This window comes from Streptopelia decaocto, assembly GCF_964273445.1.
Source record: "Streptopelia decaocto genome assembly, chromosome: 4".
NCBI lineage: Eukaryota > Metazoa > Chordata > Aves > Columbiformes > Columbidae > Streptopelia > Streptopelia decaocto.
Window position 1 is genome coordinate 12,579,699 of NC_138658.1, and position 18,585 is coordinate 12,598,283.

Consider the following 18,585-nt stretch of genomic DNA (forward strand, 5'->3'; position numbering starts at 1 on the left):
CCCATTGTGCCCGAGCAGGAGCAGCTCTCGCAAGAAGGCAACTGGCTTTGCTGCCGTCCACCAACTCTTCACCGAGCGCTGGCCAACCACGCCGACCAACAGAAGCGTGACTGGCACAACCACAGAGAGAAATATTGACTTTGAACTTGACATCAGGGTCGAAATTGATTGTGGGAAGTGTGTCCTGCACCCTACCATGCTTCAGCAAGAACATGATGACATTAGTTTACGGCGGTAAGAAACATTTTACTTAGTTGCCTTATGAAGATCAAGGTATGAATACTGTATTGTGCCATAGCTGTTTAGTACATCTGATATTTCCATCATGTAATTTATGACCATATGTACAACAATTAATGATTCTTAAGCACTGACCTCTTTGAAAAGCGTGGTTGTATAGATTAGTTTGCTCTCATCACTTTATTCGTAGCAATTATCACTACATAGAATCACCGTAAATCACAGTTGTTATGGCTGAGTATGGCATGGTGAATTGTGTTGTGTGTGTTGAGCTTGAATCTGCATATGCCTCTCTTCTGGTTTTATTTTTTTAAATCATACTTTACTTTCATCAAAATCTTAGGCTTTTCAAGCACTTGGTTATTTTTTTTCAGCCTCCAAAGAAGTAACTTTACAATTTAGTGAATCCACATATTGTTTTGACTAATAATGGGGCTACTGTTGTGTATTCTTATGATCTCTGAGGCCTCCCATTGTTTTCTGAGTGTAAAAGCATAATGATATTATGTTTCTTAGTAAAACACATATGTTTAATTATCTGAGGTAGCAGAAGTGCTTTACTTCTGATCTTAATAAAGTTTGATCTCATTTTCAGTTATTAAATTCTCTCCTGTTTTCATACGTATGTGATTGGTGCTGTAATGGCAGCTTTACTTCTTAAAATTTGATGTTATTAATAACATGGTGAATATTAAGAAACTTGCTTGTCAAAGATAAATCTTAATTAGTATAAGGAAATGAGATTTACTTAACTCTTAATTGTAAGAAAAAGGAACAAACGAGGAATACTTTTTCTCACTAAGAGTTGTACATAGATCTGTAATTAGAAAGCAGTTTTTCTGTCTTTCCAAGACACTTTTTTTCTAAGAATTGGTGCAAAAGGATAAAGAATCTCTTAAGAATTTATATGAAAACAGGCTTTATAGCAGAGAAGGAAAATTGATAAGTATTTTCTGCATATCAAGGAGTTTTCACAGATCATGCTGGGTAATGTAGATGAACTTGACCATAAGAGTAAAGAGCATCAGAAAGTTTTTCTCTAATGACATAAAATTTTGTGGATTTCACTGTCTGAAATAATCACATCATGAAAATGGCAAAACCAAGTGAGCAGACAGAAAGGGAGTAGAGGTCACAGAAAGTACAGAATAAAGCAGGGATTTAAATGCTTTCTTATATAGTTGATACTACAAATTTGTTTTAGACACGCCTGATTTTTTTAATAATAGAAAATATACTCTTATTAATATGAGTATTAAGCTTGTTTTCATAACATACAGTGTATTTATTTTAGGAGTTATGATCGGAGTTCCAGAAGTTTGGATCAAGAGTCTCCTTCAAAAAAGAAGAAATTTCAAACTAATTATGCATCTACTACTCACTTACTTGCTGGGAAGAAAGTGCCATCATCTCTACAGACAAAACCTAGTGACGTGGAAACAACGGTGTTTTATATTCCTGGGGTGGATGTAAAGGTAAAAGGAATGTATAACTCAGCTGGGAAACACTTGCTCTTTCTCTGCCCGAATATGATTTCTAAGCAAATACATTGTTACAGTATATACAAGTTCATATATACAGAGTACCTCAGCAAAATCTTTTTTTTCGGTTATGTAGATACTGCTAGAACACGAATAATGATTTCTGTAATGCTACACTGAAAACTGATAGATGCTTTTACCCTCATTTTCCGGAGGGGTGGGACAGAGACACCCAAAAGCTTGTATGTACCATCAAAACCAGCTATGCCACATGGCACTCCCTAACAAACAGTGTAGGTGATCTTACATAATGAAAAGAAATATGTTCCAATAACACTTTGGTGTCCAAAATCAGACATTTGGTTTGGATATTTTTTTCTCTGACGGGTAATTTATTTTGTATGAGGTTTTTAAATAAAGGAAGTTTGCTTCACTGTTTGTAATTCTTGGGAAGGGGAGCTTAGTAGTTGGCCCACTAGCATATGAAGCTCTCACTGTGTCTTCTGTGTTGCTTGTTATAGAAGAGTCTGGGTGTAAAAACTTACTATGACAATGTTCTCTCTGTATGTGTCCATCTATCTTCAGGGATGAGTTCTGCCTCGGGTCCTGCCCACTGCTTGTCGTCAAATTTAGAATAACTAAACATTCTCTACAGCTTTTGTTCTGTATTTTCATGGTAGCATATTATTATGTACATACAGGAGGTCTGAACTCTTGGAATATTTTATTATTTTTAATTTTAATGCAACTTTCTGTATGCAGTTGTTTAGTAGTGGAAAAGTTCCACATGCAGTAAGAAACCAAGCTGTGGGAATAGGAACAAATAGTTGGTGACACAGGTTGTGTACGATATAACGGAGCAAGTTTTAGGCATTGTTCCTTAATAGTTTGTTTCCTCTTTTTCTCTGTGTTTCCTTGATATTTTTAAAGGTTTATTAATTTTTCTATTTTTTGTACATAGTTTTCAGATCTTTACATGCGCTGACTTTATCTGTAGAATGTGAATTGGAATGTAAGATATCTTATAATGATATTTTTGTAAATAAAGCAAACAAAAAGAAGGGAAGGAGTGACACCAAACTGCTGTATAGAAATTGAACTACTTGTATGAAGTAAACTCTTCTTTCTTTGCTTTGCAGTTGCACTACAACTCAAAGACTTTAAAGACTGAGTCACCAAATACTTCTCGAGGATCCTCTTTGCCAAGAACCCTTTCCAAAGAGTCCAAGCTGTATGGTATGAAAGACACTGCCACATCTCCTCCTTTATCTAGCACTATCCACAGCAAGACTAACACCTTACTTCCTCCCCAACCCCCACCCATCCCATCAGGTACTTATAGGCAATAACTTTCTAAAACTGCCATGCATATGTATCTTTGCTTCACATAATCTACTAGCTTTAGATCTGTCTGCATATTACCTGAAGCGCAGTATTTATCGACTCTGAACTTGGGCTGCAGAAACCTGATCGCAGAAGCACAAGTGCAGTTCATGAAGTTACATTTTTAGAATCAAACCAGCCAAACCAGTCTCAGTAATAATTCTGCCATAGTCACCATATCCAATTGATGGACAGTCACTGCCTTTTCCCTGTTCTCATTTAACAAAGTAATGCTTTATTACTGGAAAGCAAAGTTTAAGTATATGTATGAACGGAATGCTGCTTGATTTATTCTTCATAATTGAAGAAAAAAAAAATCAGATTAATCCTACCACATTTGAAGAATACTTTCAACTTTCTAGTGCCTTCTGCCACATAAGTTAGGCGTAAAATTTTGCTTTCTGGAATTATTTCTTGTAGTACTGAGCAGCTGTTCAGATATATTTTATTAACTGAATACCAGATAAGTGTCCTCAGCTGTTGCAGGCCCTTAAATAACCATGATTTGGAACAACTCAAGTTCCAATACTTAAAGTTTTGTTCTATCTCCAATGATTCCTGTTTTCAAGCAGGAGTCCTTGGTTACATCATGTCAGATCTAGAGGTATGTAGATTGCACCTCCAGCTTCAGAGACTTTCACTCTTCTCTCCTGTGGCATTAGAATATCACTTTAAAAACAAAGCCAAAATTTTGTCAAAATTTGATGAGCAGCGAAAATGAATAACTAAAGAAAGTTTTGGTGGTTGGATTTGTTGTTGTTATTTTGTTTGGTTGTTGTTGTGTGTTTGGTTTTAGGGTTTGTGTTTGGTTTTTGTTGTTTGTTTTTTTGTGTGTGTGTGATTTGTGGGTTTGTGGTGTTGTTTGGGGGTTGTTGTTGTTGTTGTTTTGGTTGTTTTTTAATAAAACCAGCTGTGATGCTGGGAGAGAACAGTGAAACAGGGACACCTTCCTTAGATACCCATGCTGTTGAACCATTAGCTCTTCCTCCTTTAAGTGTCCATCCTCTTTCTGATACTGAATGTTGTGTAATCTTGGTTTATCCTACTTCTCTTCAGTTCTGTTCTGTATTTACTTATCTTCTTTCCAGTCTTTGCCTTTGAATTTTTACCATTTTATATCCAGCTACTGAGTCTTGGTTTTATCTCTCTGAGCTCTACATTTTGTGGTCTTAAAGAAATTGCACTTGTATGATGATATGTCTCCCAAAAGTAGGGATTGCAATTACTTTATTTCTTTATGCACTGTATTTTTGTAAACATTTATTAGTTCTGGGTTGTTTTGAAACATATTTATTGTTATTTATGTTACTTTTCTGGTTTACTTTTCCTCTGGAATGGAAACCACATTACCTACTGGTGTTTGGTCTCCAGTATGAGCAAGGGAGGACAATCTAGTCAGAGGCAGTATAGAGAATAGTTTGCATAGCATGAAAATTAAATGTTTGTTTTGTATGGGGTTTTTTTTTTTAGCAAATAAAGGATTTTTAAGCTCCATCTTAGTAATTTAGTTAATGTTTCTGTTTTTCTCGGATAATTTAAAATCAATATCTTCATTTATCTCTATTCCTTCTAATAGCTGTATTTCATAGAGACAGTAGTTAAGCTGGTTCTAATAGCTTTTGTGCATATTTATATTTTGGTAAGCGTAGATCCAAGGGCTCTTTCACAGATTTAGAAGACAACAATCTTTTTATTAGTTTATACTCTGGCTAGCTCTAACCCTCTATAAACAACGGTTGGAATCTTCAGTTATTTGCATAAATGTGGTAGAATTTGCCATTTGGAGTTTTAATCTCTTTATGTGTTTTCTCAGTTTAAAGTGACGTTCTTTCCAGGCTCATGTATTTATTTTTACTAATTCCACTTTCATTTCCAGCCAGCTGTGGTTACTTTGCATTGTGTATTTGGAGAATTGTGTATGTCTGATTTCAGCACTAGTTTTTAAAAAGCAAGGTGGTGACAATGACATAAGGGTGTTTGGTCAAGAACATGTGCAATGGAATTTCAGTCAAGCATGACAGACTAGTAGTCACTTTTGCACAGTTTTCTTAGTGAAAACTTGTGTCTTAATTTTTTCTGACTGGTCTGACTAACGCCTTTTCAGATGATGATACAGAGAACTAAAGGAAACTGCTGTTAGTTATGAAGTATCTTCTAAAATTTATCAGTTACTGTCGAGTGGTGTATTTCATTAGAAAAATCTGTCTTTTAAATGTTGCAGCCAAAGGGAAAGGAAGCGGTGGAGTGAAAACGGCTAAACTATATGCATGGGTTGCGCTCCAGTCATTGCCAGAGGAAATGGTGATCAGCCCGTGCCTACTGGACTTTCTAGAGAAAGCTCTCGAAACCATTCCAATTACACCCATTGAAAGGAATTACACAGGTAAGTTGTCTCTGTTTTTTGGTACTCTATGCTTTTTCTTGTTTGTCTTCTGGTGGCATTGAGCTGCTGTTCCCTTTAAATTCCACTTTCTAATGAGTTCTTGTACTTGTTAAAAGCTGTTAGTTCACAGGATGAAGACATGGGACAGTTTGACATACAAGATCCCTTAGAAGAGTCCACAACATCATTAGTATCGTCCTCAACGTCAGCGTATTCATCCTTCCCTGTAGATGTGGTGGTTTATGTACGAGTTCAGGTGAGGTTTTAATTCAACATTCAGTGTAGTTAAGCAACTTCAGCCACAGTTTTTGAGACAATCCATGCTTTGAAGTTTGCTTTTTAAAAACTAAAAATATTTTCAAGTGATCTTTCTGAGATCACTACAATAAAATAGGTTTTATTTCAACAGAAGTTCTGAAATCGTAGTCCAATTTTGAGAGCTCTTTTGAGAAGTCATGAAAGTTATGAGCATTTTTAAACGCTACATCTTCCTGATCTCTTTTGGACTTTTCTTGAAAATGTCTTTCAAAATTAACATTTACATCCATTTTTTATAGGTACCATTACAAACCAAAAATAATAATTAATTATTTTCTCAGTTTATATGGAAAAATGTAGGAATATGCAGTTATCATCTACAAGGCATTATTCATACTGCTTAATATTTCCTGTGTCTGGGCTTTTATACATCAGAGAGAAAAGTGTTACCACAGAGTGATTCACAGCACTTGACCTTGAACTGAATGTTGCTATTATATATTTATACTTTGCTCAAACAACATTCTTCCTTGTATAAATTTGATTATGTTCCCAAGCTGAACAACATATTCTAACAGATGCACTTTTATACCTGTGAAAATTAACCACAACAATCTGTAGCCTTGCTCGGCTTTTACTGCAAACTCAACTGGCCAAGACTGTTGAGGGAAGCCAAGTCTTTCAGCATCAGCTCAAGAGTCAAGTGATTCTGTACAGTTCTCACATGAGATGAGCAAAGCTGTGAATTGACTTGGGGAGGTGGAAGAGAGGGACATATGTGTCCTCTGCTGCATCCAGGGCTCCTATATTTAACTTTGCTAAAAAACAGCCCGAATAACAGCCCTGGTGTTGAAGGGATTCCCTGAAATCAATTTATCTGTATGAACTTGTATACAGTTTTCTTACTAATTTTAAAGCCTGTCTGAAAAGGCTGTAATTTTGCTTAGATTTAAAAAAAAAAATACATAGCACCCAACAAGTCAAATTTGGGATGTTTTTAGTATTTCGTATTCCTTCACTGAGTGCTTTATTTTCTTTCTGTGTTTCAGCCCTCTCAAATCAAGTTCAGCTGCTTGCCAGTATCCAGAGTTGAATGTATGCTGAAGCTGCCTTCCCTGGATCTTGTTTTCTCTTCAAACCGAGGAGAACTGGAAACATTAAGTACAACATACCCATCAGAAAATGTGCTGGTTACTAGCAGTATGTCACACAGTGGCTCAAAGAATTCAGTTAGTAAATCTGGAGTACCAGGTAATATGTGTATGAATGTTCATACTGTATATAGTTTGTTGCGTAAATGTAATATTCTGTTGCCTAAAATTAGAGCAGAAGATCAGCTTTTACACACCTTAACGCTAGATGTTTATGTATTGGTGAGTTCAGTAGGATTTCTTCATGTTGTACCAGTTTCCTTTAAAAGCTTGCACAGATAAGAGTATATTGGAGTTTTTCTTGCATTGGTTAAGTGAGTTCAGTTATCTGCTATAAAAGGCTAGCATCAATATGTAGAATATTTAAGCTGCACTGCTGCTACAACAGCTTAATTTGATGTGCATTTGGTCTGTATAATGTTGCTGTTAACAGGCAGTATTATTTCATGTTTGAAAATGCTTTCATACTAAAACTAACTTTTGCAAAAAAACCCTTGTCTTCAGGTTCATCCCCTGGCCTAGGCAGCCCTCTGGGCAGAACGCGGCACAGCAGCAGCCAGTCAGACTTGACCACATCCAGTAGCAGCTCTTCAGGCCTGAGCTTCACTGCCTGCATGTCCGACTTTTCCCTTTACGTGTTCCATCCATATGGAGCTGGCAAACAAAAATCTGCAGTTACCGTTCTAACTCCTGGATCAGGAGCCTTAGGTACAAGAACTATTGCTGTAATGAGCGTTGTTCAAGTTTGACATGGTTTTTCGAACTGAAGATTTGAAAAGGTCACAGAAGATTCAACTTTCTCCTTTCTGTTTGTAGGTAACGTGGATGAGGAACCAACTTCAGTCACTGGCCGGAAGGATTCTTTGAGCATAAACCTTGAGTTTGTGAAGGTCAGCCTGTCCCGAATAAGGCGCACAGGAGGTTCTTCCTTTTTTGAGAGTCAGTCTGCAAGCAAAGCTACGAGCAAAATAGATACCACATTGATAAACATATCTGGTAAATGCTATATTTCATTTTAATCTCACCCATTCAGCTAATTAGAGAACTGCTGTTCCAGCGATAGACTTTACTCTTGCAGCTTTTGTAGATGTTATAAAAGAGCCATCTCCTTGTAGTGTCTAGTAAATTTTTTGCTCTTTTTGAGTGAAGTAGGGATTGATACATTAAATTTTAATGATACTTGGAGTACCTATTTGCAGATGCATCTTTTTAGCCTCCCGTTTCATTTAATGTAACTAAATGGGCTTGCTCAAACGCATCTCTGACATCAGTCTGAGTGACCTAATCTGACCCTTGAATATGTTGAGATTGTACTTGTTCTGCCTGGGAGGGGATGCAGCCAGGACAGCTGACCCAGATGGATCGAAGGGATACTCCATGGCATATGATGTTGTGCTCAATAATAAAAGCTCGAGGAAAGGGGGATGTTGGTGGTTACAGCATTTGTCTTTCCAAGCAACTGTTAGGTGTGCTAAGGCCCCACTTTCCAGCAAATAGCTAAACATCTGCATGCCAGTGAGGAGTGAATAGGTGGTTGGTTTTTATCTTCCATCACATGGATGCACGTCTTACGCTTTCCCTGCTAAATTGTTGCTGCCTCAGTCCACAAGTCTCCTCACCTGCCTTGTGTTTTCTCCCTCTCCCACAGGAGGGGGAAGTGAGCAGCTCATTGGGCATCTGGCTGTTATTTGGGACCAACCCACAATAGAGAGAAAGCCTAAATTGTTTGTGCTTATTCAGGTTTAAGCTGCGTGTCATTTGAGTTGTATGGCAGGTGTTTCTGGCAGGTGTTATCAGAAGGAAATGATTTTATGTCATTTTTTAGTCATAAAATTAGTATGTCAACTTTATTACATGGTTTTAGCATGCAAAAGAGAGTGGTTATTTTCCACCTCAGGGTACAATGTATATTTTCTTCAGGTATAAAATCCCATAGTTAGTATACATTAGCTTTATGCATGGCAGACTACTGTCTTTGACTAGAATTGTTTGCGGAATGGTTGTAATTAATCTGCTATTAAAGCCTTCAGATGAGGAGTCTGAGGCACATACAACACAAGTAGGTCCCAACATCAGTGATATTTTTAGGTTCCATCTTGTCTTTATGAAACGTGTTTGTATCTAATATTGGATTTGGAGAAATAGTAACACCTCAGCAAAACTGCAGGTTTTAATAACCACTTTTTCATTACAGCACAGACTAAACTGCTGGGTAAAGAAGTATTGGACTGTATGGAACAGTTACCAAAACCTGTCACTACTGAGAGTTTACAGTTGTGTGTATATGCTTTTCTTTTTCAGCTGTCTGTGATATAGGATCTGCTTCTTTTAAATACGATATGCGGCGACTCAGTGAGATTCTAGCCTTCCCAAGAGCTTGGTACAGGAGAAGCATTGCTAGACGGCTTTTCCTAGGTGATCAAACAATAAATCTGCCAGGTAAGATACTGTTTCTTATAATGAAAAACCTTTTTGTACAAGGGATTATAGTAGGAATTTTATAAACATTTATTACCTGTGTATTATTACATATGTGATTGGATATAAATGTGTTATAATTTACTCTGTATGCAGTTGCTCTAAGTTTAACAGAAAATCCTAGAAAGAAGAAATTGAAAGTTTCTAAAGTAGGTCACTGAATTATTTAAAGAGCTTATATTAATCAAGACAGCAGAAAACCTTTAATTATGACAAAAGAAATACATTTGAACATTCTCCAAATACCTCTTAGTATATGGGAGGATACTGTTGCACATAAATGAAATAGTTTTTTTGCCTTTAATGTGCTGCTTTTTCTTCCAGTAGCATCTGGTCCTGGAACACCAGATTCAATTGAAGGGGTAAGCCAGCATCTTTCTCCGGAATCCTCCCGGAAAGCGTACTGCAGGACGTGGGAGCAGCCCAGCCAGTCCGCTTCATTCACACACATGGCACAGTCGCCGAATGTGTTCAGCGAGCACAATGCCAGCAGCAGTATGTCACCTGGGACGGCATCCCACAGCTTAAAGTCTCCAGCTGTTACAAGATCCAGGAGCGTGTCTGACTCTTCAGTGCCTCAGAGAGGTTAGTGTAATGATTACTTTAGCTTTTTAAAGTATTTTCATCAGTTGTGTGAAAAACAGTATGTTTTACTGCTTTGCAAAAAGCAGCTTTAAAGCATTATTTTCCGCTGTGCCTGGGAGTAGAGAATCAATAGCTTAGAGAAAGGAAAATGTCTGAAATGGATAAATCAAAATGTAGTTTGTTACTTTTTATAAAATTGCTGTTTCTTTTACTAGAGCAGGAGTTGTTTAGCTGGGGTTAGATGAGTTCTCCATCTTAATTTGATTGTGTTGTCATCTTCTTGGCCCTCTGTCCTCATCCAAGCAATTACCTCTTAGCAGAGGATCAATATCACAGCTCACAGGTGAGGTCAGTTATTTCATTTCATCTGAGACTCAGACTAAGAGGTCTAAATAAGGGGAGTTTCTACATAAGAAATAAAGTAACTTCTACTTTCTTTTACTACAAATGTTGTATTGTATCTTACAGTAACGTAGCACTGGCTGTGTGGAATATTTATAGCGTGAGATATAGACAGGAGATTTTTAATCATGGTGCTTATTTTACTCTAGGAAAAATACCTGTGACAAAAGAAAGGACAGGTATTTTGTCTGTATAGCAAGAAAGCAAGATGTTGTATATGAACAGTTTTTAGCACACAACTGGAGAAGGATCAATGGCTGGTAGAGTGGCTTGTTCATAGGAAATGCAATTTTGCACAACCTTTTAAAGAGTATTGCCAGGATTTTTGTGAGAAGAACAAGGAAAACCCTGATACTTGAAATACTGACTTGGCACTTGTGCAAATAACTGCTGCCTGAATATTCACATACTGATAATTCATGTTCTGAGTACACTGGTATATTTAAAGAGTTAAAGAATTTAAAATATGCTCTTGCACAACTGACTGCAAATTAAAAATCTTTTCTCTTAAAGATAGTGGTTAAAATGTGCAATAGATGCATAAAATAAAAATTTAAAAATAAAGACTAAATAAAAATAAAAATAGATGTATGAAATGAGTCAGTTGTGATGACAACTAAAGTGACGCATACTACAAATTCTCTAATTCTCATTTATTCTCACTCGTAGTTTTATGGTGCTCGTTAAATATGGTGTTAGTCTGTTCTTTTGTAATATGCACAATGTATGCACTCTGTCAGATTTTCTTAGCATAGGGAATAATCTAATTATTTGTGTACTTTTTTGTTTAGATACTCTCTCAAAAACATCAACTCCATTCAATAAGTCAAATAAAGCTGGAAGCCAGCAAGGAACACCATGGGAAACACTGGTTGTATTTGCCATGAACCTAAAACAATTAAACGTTCAAATGAATATGAGCAATGTAATGGGCAATACTACGTAAGTATAAAACAAGATCAAGCATGTTTTAAGCAACAGTGGGATTTGGGGGCCAAAGACACAAATTTCGCCACAGACTGTTAATGGCCTGTTGTCTTCTAGCTTTAAAATCCTAACTTTTTCAGTTGTGAACTATGAATGCTGGTAGATGCTTAATCCTAAAGTCACATGTGCTTAATCCACATTATTTACTGCTTTCTGTAAATAATTTTTAGTTTCTCTTTCGACAGCCTGGGAAATTGTGATCCATTTTCTCCTCTGTTCTAGGTGGACTACCAGTGGTTTGAAAAGCCAGGGTCGTCTGTCTGTGGGTAGCAGCAGAGATCGGGAAATCAGCATGTCTGTTGGCTTGGGAAGGTCCCAGCTGGACTCCAGAGGGGGAGTTGTTGGAGGTACCATTGATGTTAATACCCTGGAGATGGTCGGTAAGTTGCAAAGCTGCCTGTATTCATATGTGCTCCAGATAATAAATGTGAAAACCTAAAGAATATACACACTACCCTGCTTTGTGAACCTGCTAGTATATAAAGACTTTGGATTCTTATTTGTGCATGCTGACTGAAGCACACTTTGGACTGAAGGGACGGTCTTCTGCTCAGGGGCTGATTCAGTCTCAGGGTTGCTCTAAAATTACACTAGCTAGCTGTGCAACCCTCCGGCCCCCTTCAGCTCTCTGGACAGATGGCAAATGAAAAGATCTTAGAGCATTTCAGCTCCTCCTAGAATTTCACAAGTGTGTGTGGCCTGGAAAATGCAGAACTGGCTTTGGAAAAGAGGCTGGGTGTTCTGGCTCTACAGCAGTGTCATGACCTCCCCATGCATCTGGAAGAAACCACTGCATCACCATGGATGGCATAAGGGTGAAAAACCCTGGAAAAGCTGAGTTTCGTATCTTTAATGCTGTATTTCTGTGTTGCTTTTGTTCTATTTCAGCTCATATTTCTGAACACCCAAACCAACAGCCCAGTCATAAAATTCAAATTACCATGGGTTCTACTGAGGCACGTGTTGACTACATGGGGTCCAGTATCCTAATGGGAATCTTCAGTAATGCTGATCTTAAACTACAGGATGAATGGAAAATTAACCTGTATAATGCACTGGACTCGAGCATGTCTGATAAAAGGTAATACTGCCTCCTGTGTTTAAAATCTATAATGTTTGATAAGGTCAAATTCTGTCTATATTGTTTCTCTCCAGAATTGCTAACCAAAAATGTAAGCGTCTGCTAAAAAGCAAAGGGTTCATTTTTATTGTCAGAAGGAAGCAGATTAACTGTTTATATTTTTGCTCTTTCTAATGTCTAGTGAGATATTTGTCCATGGGGACTTGAAATGGGATATCTTCCAAGTGATGATTTCACGATCGACTACACCAGACCTAATAAAAATAGGAATGAAGCTCCAGGAGTTCTTCACACAGCAGTTTGATACAAGCAAGCGAGCTTTGTCCACCTGGGGACCTGTTCCTTATCTCCCTCCCAAGACAATGGCCAACAACTTAGAGAGAAGCTCACATGAGCAATGTAAGTGGTACAAAATATAGTGTATTTCCAAGTAGGGTGTCTTAATTGCAAAGGTTCATCTGAGCAACTTTGTGCATGCAGGTATATCTATTTGACTTGAAATTGTTACTTCAGTATATTTTTCCTGTAAATTTGGTCTGGCAATAACCTTTCATGAAGAATGGAAATGTCTCAAGTACCTTGCTGTACCTGGTGTACAATTATGAACTCAAATGTTATTTTCAGGTTTTAGTTTAAAATATGTATTTTTGTTTAAAAAAAAATAAAAATCTTTTTAGCAGTTTTCAAACTATTTCAATCAATTTGAAATAGTTTTCAAAGTCTGTTTTGAAGTCTATTTCATAAAAAATGTTTCTACTTTGCATAGCGGTGGAAGTGTGATGCTGTTCTTACTTTCTGTTAATCATGAGCTGAAACCATAATTTGTCTGAACACAATGACTCATTGATTTCCAAGTATGTTTGTTCAGGTGCTCATAAGCTACAACGACCTTAGATCACAAGGATGAAACAGCATCAACTAAATAGATTAGAAAATATCACTCATAATAGTATGTTTTATTAGCAATACAAATATGACAGCAATTTTCTTTCTCTTTCCTAAAGTTTCTTCTTGCTTTTGCGTGTTTACTTTTTAGTGTTGGATGCAGCCCATCATCGCCATTGGCCAGGAGTTCTGAAGGTGGTGTCTGGGTGCCATATATCCTTATTCCAGATGCCATTGCCAGAAGATGGAATGCAGTTTGGAGGATCCATGAGCCTGCATGGAAACCACATGACGCTGGCTTGTTTTCATGGGCCTAATTTCCGCTCAAAATCTTGGGCCTTATTTCACCTTGAAGAACCCAATATTGCGTTTTGGACAGAAGCCCAGAAAGTTTGGGAAGATGGTAATTTAAACCATTTCCTTATACCTCTAAATTCCTTTAAATGAATTTGAGAATGTGCTGATACATAAGAAATCAAAGAAAAACCTATTTTCTTTGAAGTCTAAATCAGTGTACCACTTACGTAAAATAATAATCTGTTCCCTCTCAATCTTTACCACCATTTCTTTAATCTGTGGAATAATGCAATGTGCCTTTTCAGATATACTAGACAGGTCCTTGATAATACGCCTACAAAGTGGACCGTCTGTGTTGTTAATTGTATGTCTGTGTATATGCGGTCCTTTTTTTTCTATACGATGAATTTTGATGGTTCTGTCACTTAGATTTTTCTTCATCTTGATGTTTTTACTGTTTGTAGCCACTGAGGATTTAATTTTTCTGGTGTTTTCAAGCTTTATACCAGTTTTTAATGCCACCGGGTTGCTAATTATTCATGTTAAAACCTATGTGAAGAGAGAAGAGTGAGAGAAGAAATCCTACTACCCATACGAACCTGCTTTTCCCATTTTTCTTTTCTCTCTCGCCCCACACCCCACCCACACCTTCCATGCAGGTATTAGTGAACACTCCACGTATATTGTACAAACCCTGGACTTCCATTTGGGCCATAACACTATGGTCACCAAACCGTGTGGAGCCCTCGAGAGCCCGATGGCAACCATCACAAAGATAACCCGGCGCCGCCATGAAAACCCCCCTCATGGAGTTGCCAGCGTGAAGGAGTGGTTCAATTACGTTACAGCCACCAGGAACGAAGGTCGGAGTCATGTCCATTAAGTTTTGGGATCAGTCTGCTTGCCGGGCGGTGCAGATTGTGCTGTTTAAAAGCTGCTACATTTCAAATGGGCTACAGGGACAAGGGAATTTGAGATGATGGAAGTTGCTGCTTTTTGAGAATCTTGCGGTAAACTGTGGAATGAAGCACAGCAATGTGCTGAGCAGCTCCAAGTGTTACTGAACTAATTGTGCAGTAAAGCCAAAATGTTCTGTTATCTTATAGGACGTATATATCGGGCATTGCAGTAGTTCTATAGTGCTAGTCTTTTCCTCTTTGAGTATATTTCCTTGTTTCACATAGTTGTCCAATTGTGATTTGTATAACAACACGAGGATACATTCAGTAATTTCACAGTATACGAAAGATTTAGGGGTTAAGTTGAATTAGGAATATGTTGTAGGTTCTTACTGCTTATGACAGACACTTGAAAATTACTCATCTACCTAAAGCTTTTCAACCTTCAGCTGCTTTTAGGCATTTTGAATCAGATCTTTAAATCACTGGTAGTTGGAAAATAAAGCTTTCAAGATAATGTTAAACCTTAAAATATAGCTGCTGCTATTTCATTCACAACCTCTAGAATCAGTAGGTGATGTCAACAGAATTTCTGTGAAAGGGTGAATAGCAGAACATGGCATATACTGAGAAATGAGCAGATGATAGTTTATTGAAAAAATATTTTCAAATTATTGGTGTACTATACTAATATTTATTACTTTTGAAAGACACAACAGGATGTAGTGGTTGAAGTTCACAAATAGAGGTGCTGTCTGTTACGTGTTTTTATGTAGTCCTGTTCTGCTCCATCTGGAGCATTTAGGTTTATAAGCAAAAACATTTGCAGTTGGGAGCAGGATAAAGGAGATAATCTTAATAATCATACACAGGGAAATAGTAACCTTTCTTAACCTCTTGTCCTGTCACAATTTTAACAACCAAAATTGATTCAAATGATGTTGTTGCATGTGTGTTAAAAGTCTTGTGACAAAGCTGGATTCCTGGTCAACAGTGATTTCTGACAGCAACGTTGCCTTGGTGAATGTAGATATTAATGGTATCCAATTACATTTATTTTCATTTAAGTACTAGCATGTTTTCAAACACAGAGCATGCTTTGAGCCCATGCAGTCTATATTTTGCTTAGCTGAAAGCTCAGAGTTGTGATAGGGTGGTCAGATGAATAAAATCTTGTTTTAAAGCTTCCAAAAAACTGACAAAGATTATTAGAAGTGCTTAGATGTTATGGTGCCAAGATCTATTTCCTCCTTCTTATTATGAGATGTATTTCAGTGTATGAAATTGCCACTATTCAATTTTGTGAAAATCTGTCACCCTCTGTGCTGAAAGAACCTTTTTTTTAATAACTATTACTGAATCGGGAATTTCCTGTTGTTCCTGTAGAGTTAAACCTGCTTCGAAACGTCGATGCCAATAACCCGGAGAGCAGCACAACAATGAAAAGCTCAAGCTTACTAAGTGGCTTCAGAGGAGGCTCCAGTTACAACCATGAAACTGAAACCATCTTTGCATTGCCAAGGATGCAGCTGGATTTTAAATCTATTCATGTTCAGGAACCCCAAGAGCCTTCACTACAAGGTGCAGTAAACATAATTTGTTTTTTCTTGATCCAAAGCTGTTTCTTACAAATGAGGAGTTAAATACAAAGACACTGCTGATAAATAAATGGATTTAATCTGAAAATTACTCTAGCTCTTCAAGAAAGGATACCGTTTCATAATAAAATGCAAAGGGAATTCTGATGGGAGAGTGAAGATCTAGTCTAGTCACCATAGAAAAATCTTACTAAGATAAATTAATATGAACATGGCAGCTAGGTCAGCTGTGGGGTTTTTTTGGGGGGGGATAGTTTTCTTAATCGTAATAAAAAGAGAAGGGCTGTTGTGGAAAAGGGAATATGATCTAGGAACCTAAATTTTCTCGTCTTGTTCTCAAAATGTCATCTTCAGGGTGCATTGGGAACTGGTGGGAAATGAGACATCTGAAGGTATAAGAGAATGAGAACTTAATTTTGCTAAGCTGTGGTTTTACTCCATACCTGATCCTAGATAATGCTGCTAGATAAGACAACCTTGGTTTTTTAGAGCCAAACTAGCAAAATCTGCTATCAGCTTTTCGTACTAAAATCACGCATTAAGAGTATAGCAAAAGCTAGTGATACGGCTCTAGGTTGACCGTTGATGTACAGGACCATCAAGGTGCTACATGACAGTATGTCTTTATTTCCAAAAAAATATTTAAAAAAATAAAAATAAAAATATCAGAAGTTACTTAGATGGGAAAACTTAAAAAATGCTGAGGCTGCTACATACATGCTAATTGTGGTCACAGAATTGTAGAATCATAGAGTAGTTTGGGTTGGAAGGGACCTTCAATAGTCATCTAGTCCTTCCTCTCTTTTGGGTGTCTCGTTCAGTAACAGGGATGTAATTTTCATATAATTTGTATTAAAATTCTGTGTGCTTTTATGTATTGCAGTATGTGCTTAGAAGTGCATTAATACTGTTTTTATCTGACTGTAGATACAAGTGTTAAACCAAAGGTGGAATGCAGTGTAGTAACTGAATTTACGGACCACATTTGTGTAACTATGGATGCTGAATTGATTATGTTTCTGCATGACTTGGTGTCTGCTTATCTAAAAGAAAAAGAAAAAGGTAAGCTGTTGTTTATGAGGTAACACTTGTCTGACAGTCCACAGGTGTCAGATATTTGATAGGAAATACCTGCATACTTTTTAATAAAGAGTTGTTAAATCAGTGATAAGTGAAGTTTTTTTCCTGGTTGCTTTAGACTGAAAGCCAAGAGGTATTTTGGAACTTCTCAAAAAGTGCAACTTGTTTTGGGAAATACTTGAGCTGATTTTAGTGCAGCTCCTGTAGGACTGGGAGCAGAGCAGTTACATACAGGCACAGAAACCTCATTGTGTCACTATGGACACGCCAGTGCTGTGCAGGGAGCTGCACTAGTATCTGTGTGGCGCTTTGCTACAGGTACAGTGGGTTGTTCCAAAACAGTCAAGTCACCTCTGACAGGGCACCGATGTGCTGCCAAGAACAGACCTGCTCCTGGGTTTCTGTTCCCTACCCACTACTGATGAGCTTGCACTAGTTACTGAGTCGTAATCTTGCTCCTATTATGACACCTAGTGTTTAGTTTTTCTTTCTGTAAGATGGCATATGCAGATGAAAGGGTTTTTTTAGGAAGCTGCATTACTCTTATTGCAGTCCTTTCATCAATGGAGTTTCTTCCAAAACGTGCATTTTTCTGACTTCAGAACGCTTTACTTTGCTATGGGACTGTGTTCAGCAGCAGCATTCAAATTGGGTGCATGCATTCTTAAGCAAAATGTGGTCTTTGCTAAGAAGAGCAAATTAAAAACAAGTGAATTTGATATATGTATGTGAAATGCACCAAACACAGGGATTTTTGTTGTTGCAGACTTAAGGTGAATGAACAGTGCAGTGCTGGATGAGTGACTGTGCACTGTGGTCACCCTGCACGTTGAAGGGAAGGTCATCATCTAGTGGCTGCAATGATTTACAAGTAATTATTGCCACCAGTATCTAAAACCTACTAAGTCACTTTAAGACTTGAAAAATATCATGATGTCACTGTAGGTGTTAGCCAAAATCTATGATTATTACATTTAATATAAGTATCATATAATTATCTTAGATGTCATCAGTGAATTAAAAGCTGTTTATTTGAAGTTTTACAACTTCTGATCTTAAATTAAGATTTCTCCAAATTTTGCCACAGCAAAGACTCCCGTTTCTGTACTTTGTTCTTTAAAGGCTGCCACAAGAGTAATGTAACATGGTAACGTACATGTAAACAAAGAGTTACCACCACAGTGAAAGCCACATGTTTTATTTTTCTGGTGTGTGTGAAATTCAGTGTTATGCGTATTAGTCTGCATTTGTTACTGAACTGTATAGAAAATTTAACATTTATTCATGTGATGTAACATGGTGTGGTATATAAATGTAATGCTGAAATGATATAGAACACATTAAATTCTATATTTTAAAAGTTAATTTTTAACTAACTGTATCAAAATCTGTTTGTG

At 37.2% G+C, this 18,585-nt stretch overlaps 1 protein-coding gene across 12 annotated transcripts in view; it reads left to right on the forward strand.

The window, feature by feature from the left end:
- Positions 1 to 18,585, forward strand: part of BLTP1 (bridge-like lipid transfer protein family member 1) — a 127,195-nt gene that overhangs the window by 106,074 nt on the left and 2,536 nt on the right. For 8 of the 12 annotated variants that reach the window (XM_082050681.1, XM_082050688.1, XM_082050691.1 and 5 more), the window contains 18 exons: positions 19 to 234; positions 1,535 to 1,715; positions 2,861 to 3,053; positions 5,326 to 5,487; positions 5,604 to 5,743; positions 6,795 to 6,996; positions 7,401 to 7,604; positions 7,713 to 7,892; positions 9,198 to 9,335; positions 9,699 to 9,959; positions 11,153 to 11,303; positions 11,571 to 11,728; positions 12,237 to 12,429; positions 12,611 to 12,828; positions 13,466 to 13,717; positions 14,271 to 14,474; positions 15,897 to 16,091; positions 17,036 to 17,170. In XM_082050681.1, the coding sequence (XP_081906807.1) occupies positions 19 to 234; positions 1,535 to 1,715; positions 2,861 to 3,053; positions 5,326 to 5,487; positions 5,604 to 5,743; positions 6,795 to 6,996; positions 7,401 to 7,604; positions 7,713 to 7,892; positions 9,198 to 9,335; positions 9,699 to 9,959; positions 11,153 to 11,303; positions 11,571 to 11,728; positions 12,237 to 12,429; positions 12,611 to 12,828; positions 13,466 to 13,717; positions 14,271 to 14,474; positions 15,897 to 16,091; positions 17,036 to 17,170 (3,383 nt within the window). The remainder of the gene's footprint in view (positions 1 to 18; positions 235 to 1,534; positions 1,716 to 2,860; positions 3,054 to 5,325; positions 5,488 to 5,603; positions 5,744 to 6,794; positions 6,997 to 7,400; positions 7,605 to 7,712; positions 7,893 to 9,197; positions 9,336 to 9,698; positions 9,960 to 11,152; positions 11,304 to 11,570; positions 11,729 to 12,236; positions 12,430 to 12,610; positions 12,829 to 13,465; positions 13,718 to 14,270; positions 14,475 to 15,896; positions 16,092 to 17,035; positions 17,171 to 18,585) is intronic. The other 4 variants (XM_082050684.1, XM_082050685.1, XM_082050689.1 and 1 more) reach the window with 2 other exon arrangements.